The 5,596-nt window shown below is 29.9% G+C and overlaps 1 protein-coding gene across 1 annotated transcript in view; it reads right to left on the bottom strand.

Annotated features, from left to right (window-relative positions):
* Positions 1-777: 777 nt before the first annotated feature.
* The window catches only part of dennd2db (DENN/MADD domain containing 2Db), a 10,842-nt gene continuing 6,023 nt past the window's right edge, over positions 778-5,596 (bottom strand). The window contains exons 7-11 of the mRNA XM_042748937.1: positions 4,764-4,935; positions 4,605-4,655; positions 3,286-3,367; positions 2,745-2,978; positions 778-1,083 (exon numbers count right to left, since the gene is read on the bottom strand). Coding sequence (XP_042604871.1) covers positions 1,010-1,083; positions 2,745-2,978; positions 3,286-3,367; positions 4,605-4,655; positions 4,764-4,935 — 613 coding nt within the window. The 3' untranslated portion in view covers positions 778-1,009. The remainder of the gene's footprint in view (positions 1,084-2,744; positions 2,979-3,285; positions 3,368-4,604; positions 4,656-4,763; positions 4,936-5,596) is intronic.

Genomic DNA, 5,596 nt, shown 5'->3' with positions numbered 1-5,596 from the left:
AAAACAAGTTTACTAAATAAGCCAGGCTTATATCAGTCTGACTTATTAGTTCAAAATAAGTCGGACTAACTGATATAAGCCGGCTTTATATCAGCCCGCTTATTAAAAATACTCACAAACTGAAATAACACTTTATTATATTTCAAAAATAAGTCAGACTAACTGATATAAGCCTGGCTTATTTTTCTAAACATGTTACATGGTACACCACCCATACATACATCAGTTAGTCTGACTTATTGTCAGTTTATTTGGTTCTAAATAAGTCGGACTAAATGATATAAGCCTGGCTTATTTGTGTAAACTTGTTTTATGGTACAGGCCCCAGGCTTATCTTTTCAGTTAGTCTGAAACGGTATGTTTCACACTTCTTGATTATTGTGTTTATGTTGTAAACAGGCTGTCACTTCGAACAAGTTTTAGGTAAAATCAAGTTTATCAGTCTGTTTGTTCTAGAAATATGCATTGTTTTTCATAACTAATAAAAACACCTACCTTCTCTCTGATTACGTTATTAAAAGTTGGTTATTGGGTGGATGAGTTTTATATGCAAAAAGAACATTTCCTCTATATTTCAACTCAGGGGAAAAGAATACAATAAAATCACAATTTAAAAAATAATATGAATTTAAAATCATAAAATTATTTTTAAATGATTTAAATATAATGTTTATTGTAATGAATTGCAATACTTACAAACGTTACATAAATGAGAATCACCACTGAAATAACGAGGAACACACAAACATGAAACAATAATGAAAATAACACTGAAGCTGAATAATTCCAATTTTACTTTAATAAGGACAAATATGAGCTGGACATGATCCTGTTTCAAATCTTACACTTACGGTACTCTCAAAGTAACATGTATCAGTTCACTTTATATGTTATTATGTTAAAACAGCGTACGAATAAACAGGATTAAATATTGAGGAAACGTCTGAAGCATGTTAATAAGGAAAGGTTGAGACTGAACGAATGTGAAGACATCCTAAAGCACCACACCTCACACCCATCCGGCCTTCGTCTTCTCCTTCTTCTTCCTCTCGTGATACTCCAACACCTTCCTGTGAAAGAACGCTACAGGAGAAACAGATTATGATCAGGAACAATAATAATACAGACACAAATCCACAGATATCGCTGAATTCTCATCATAAACAACAGATACAATGCATGCAAGAGACAGATTTATCAAACAGCTACAGTGATAATAATGAAAGTGTTTTGCGAGCGTGCAGAACGCTTTAGTCAGGGGGAACATTCGTTGCTCACTTTCTGTATATCATTTATTGAAAACTTTTGTTTTACCAGCTGATAACATGTCAAACGACTGCAAAATATAATGCAATTCTGACTTCTTTTTTTTTTTTTTTTTTTTTGAGAATTTTGAGTTTACGTCTCACAATTCTGTTTTCCTTTTTTTGTTTACACAGCTGAAATAAATAAATTAAAAAGGTAATTACGACTTTTAATCTCACAGTTCTGACTTTTGTTTTTCACAATTGCGACTTCTCAGAATTGCAAGTTTATATCTTGCGATTCTCACTAGATATCTCGAAAATTTAAAGACCTACCAAAAATTGCGATATATATTACCAAAAGTTACCTGATTTACCAAAATATTTAAACAGAATTGCGAAAGAAGATAAAAAATGTTGCAATTACCTTTTTTTTTTTTTTTAAAACAAGCTTCGATTGCGATATATATATATATATATAAAAACTATAAACTATATTAGTCTCATTTAAAGAACATCTTAGCTAACATAACTACATTAAAAAAATTTTTCTAAATTTAAAGGACATCTTAGCTAACATAACTACATTTTAAGAATGTTTTGCTAAACTTGTGTTATATATTATTTTACTCTAAAGTAAAGCGAACATTCCATTTTATCATTTTGTAGACATTGTTACTTGTGTTATATATTATTTTACTTTCGAATGTTCTCTGAACATTCTGAAACAAGTCAGGTAACATTTTTAAGAACATTTGTGACCCCGGAGAACAAAAGCAGTCATATACACTATTAAACATTTTAATTTACATTACTGGAATAACATATGTGACCTTGAAGAACAAAAGCAGTCATATATAATATATATATATATATATACATATAGGTGAGCAACATAGACAACAATACATTGTATGGTTCAAATTATACAATTTCCTCTTTTATGCCCAAAAATCATTAGTATATTAAGTACAGATCATGTTCCATGAAGATATTTAGTAAATTTCCTACCGTAAATATATCAACAACTTAAATTTTGATTAGTAATTATGCATTGCTAAGAACTTCATTTGAACAACTTTAAAGATGATTTTCTCAATATTTAGATTTTTTATTGCTCCCCATCAGATTCCAGATTTTCAATAGTTGTATCTCAGACAAATATTGTCCTCTTAAGACTGCAATGGAGAGATTATATATTAATCATTCAGCTCTCAGATGATGTATAATCTCAATTTCAAAAAATTGACCCTTAAGACTGGTTTTGTGCTCCAGGGTCACATACATTTGCCAAAGTTCAGAGAATGTTCCCTGTTAGCGGAGATGATGCAGCCCAAAAACACATGATTTCAGTCAAAATAGACTTAATTCAGGTTCCATAAAGCTGCATAGATGTGTTTGAGGAACCTCTGAGGAACCTCGTACGCTCAAGAGGTTCTCCAGACAGTAAAACATGCTCGGCTTCTTAAACTGATTGGGTGTTTTTCTGAGTGTTAGTACCGTTAGGGTTGGCCTGCGTTTCCTCTTCCTGAATGAACAGATCGAACATCTGCGTCTGGATGAAGAGCTTGACGAAGTCCACGTGTGACTTGTGCTGCACGGCCTTCAGGAAGCTCTTCTTGTGAAAGCGGCGTGAGTTCCCGCTCCTCCTGAAGTGTTGCGAGAAGTGACCCACGCTCCGGACGAAGACGGACAGGAAGGCCTCTGACACCAGCCGGTTCAGCTCCTCCGTCGCTGCCAGAACACACAACAACAGGAAGTGGAGCCACTATACAAAACATTACTAATCACTTCCGTAGTATGTCAACCAAACACATAATATATATATATTGTATTGATAAATAATACATACATCTACCGACCTCAAAAAATAATATGTCATAGCAACCTTATGTACAGAAAATATATATATATATATGTATCCTCTTATTTTTACAGTATATACACATGAATTGATATTGACTCGAGATGGAATCCAAGCTGAAGTTCTAAGTCTCTGTCTGACAGGAAGTGGTTAGCGTGTTAATCAGGCTGAACTCACAGGCGTCACGTTTGCGCGCAGACAGTCGCGACAGCAGCTCCTCCTTCAGTTTAGCAGGCAGCAGCGACTCCTCGTCTCCCATCTGAAATCACATGATCGTTAAGGGGGACTCGGGACGTTGCTATGTGGTTGCTAGGGTAGTAACTGAGTTATTTCTACAGTCATTATTTTAATTTTTTAATGCATTACATATTATGTATATTTTATATTTAAATCTTATTAGTAAGTGTATAAATAGTCTAGTAAGTAATTATTTAAAACATGATAAACATTATAATTATACATATATTTTTTTCATTTTTATTTTAATAATTCTAACTTCTAAATCTTATAATTGAATATTTAAAGTAATTATATTAAAATCACATTTTACATAAAATTACTGTTTTTTTTATTTATATTTTTAACTTGAATATTTGATCATATCTAATAATTATTAGCTAATAATTCTTAGATAAATCATGAGTATCATGAGTAATTATGCATATATTTTTTAAATTTAAAATATAAAAAATAAATATTCCACATCCACATATTATAATATATTTATAACATCAGTAAAAAATACTAAAATAAAAAACTTTTATATTTTACAGTTTATTATAACCGATTATTATGTGTGAACATAACTAACAATTATTAACAATAAAACTAATAAATCCTTTAAAACATTTTTTTGTGCGTTTAAATTTGTATATTTTCCTCATCACTTTTCCAATGCTACAGAATATTAAATAAATATGAGTAATAAATCTAAAATATTACAATTATTACACTTATTATTTTCAAATATTCAGTTATGAAATAATATAAAAATGTTTTCTACTTTAAATATTTTATTTTTAGTCATAATTATTAAATACTATATATATATATATATATATATATAGATAGATATATATATATATATATATATATATATATATATATATTCAAAGGTTTTATATTTGTAAGTTTTTAAAGCTTTATATTCCTCATGACGTTGCTATGTGGTTGCTAGGGTAGTAACTCATTACACAAAAAATAAAGTACTTGTGATAAGAGTATAGTACATTTTAAAATGCTTGTAATCAGATTACAGTTATTTTTCATAACCTAGATTACATCACTGACTACAGGTTTCCTCTTCAGTAACAGACTCATGGATTACTTTTAAAGTCATCTGGGTCTGGGTCATTAGTGCACTTCTGTGTGGATGAAGCTACGAGTGACCAGACTCCTGTGAAACTTAATGAGAGCACATGAAATCAGAGCAAGTCTGTGTGTGTGTGTGTGTGTGTGTGTGTGTGTGTGTGTGTGTGTGAGAGAGAGAGACTCACTCTGGTAATGAATTTAGTTTCTGCTCCAGGCGACAGATCAACAATCATCAGCTGAGAGACACAAACACAGAATCATCAACATGTTCAGTAAACATTTCATTCATGGTTAATGACACTCATGTTCAGACTGCAGTGTGTGTGTGTGTGTGTGAGACTGACGTCGCTGTGGTCTGTCAGCTGCTCCAGCAGGCTCTTCTGGACTCCCAGCAGGAAGGGTGTCGGCGCGGCGCACACGTCGATCAGAACCGTAGGAACGATTGATATAAACGTGTGCTGCCACACGAACGGATACAGCAGAGCAGCTACAGCGTGAAGAACCTGCGACAGAGTGCTGCACACACACACACACACATTAAACACAAACAACAATAATAATTATTTAATACTACAAAAAAAGCAAAAAAAACTAAAATAATTATAATCAAAAAAACCAAATATAAATATAACATTAAAAAAGCAATATAATTATATTAAAATATTCATATAAAATAAATCTGATATTTTTATGTACATTACTATTTTAATTATTTTCATACTTTTAATAGTTATAAAATTATTATTTAATATTGTAAATATTACATATTAATATTATAATTATAAAATATAAAAAACATAATATATTTTAATGTTTTTAATTATCAATATAATAAGAGTAATATTTCAAATAGTTTCATCTAGATGTAATAAATATTTCATAGTCGATATTCTTTACAAACAATATTTTAAAATATTCTAATATGTATAATTTATATTTAAATCTTTTTAGTAAGTATAAATTGTCTAAAAATAATTATTTAAAACATGATAAACAATTATAAAATGCTTTCATTATATATCAAGTTTTATTTTAATCATTCTAACCTCTAAATTCTTAAGAATATTTAAAATCATGTAAAATAATTACATTTTACATAAAATTAGTATTTTTGTAATTTAATATTTTTAACATGAATATTTCATCATATTTAATTATTAGCTAAATAAAATTATTA

This window comes from Cyprinus carpio, chromosome B22 (assembly GCF_018340385.1).
Source record: "Cyprinus carpio isolate SPL01 chromosome B22, ASM1834038v1, whole genome shotgun sequence".
In the NCBI taxonomy this organism is placed as follows: domain Eukaryota; kingdom Metazoa; phylum Chordata; class Actinopteri; order Cypriniformes; family Cyprinidae; genus Cyprinus; species Cyprinus carpio.
The sequence above is the reverse complement of the archived record's forward strand: the minus strand, read 5'-3'. Positions and strand labels throughout refer to the sequence as shown.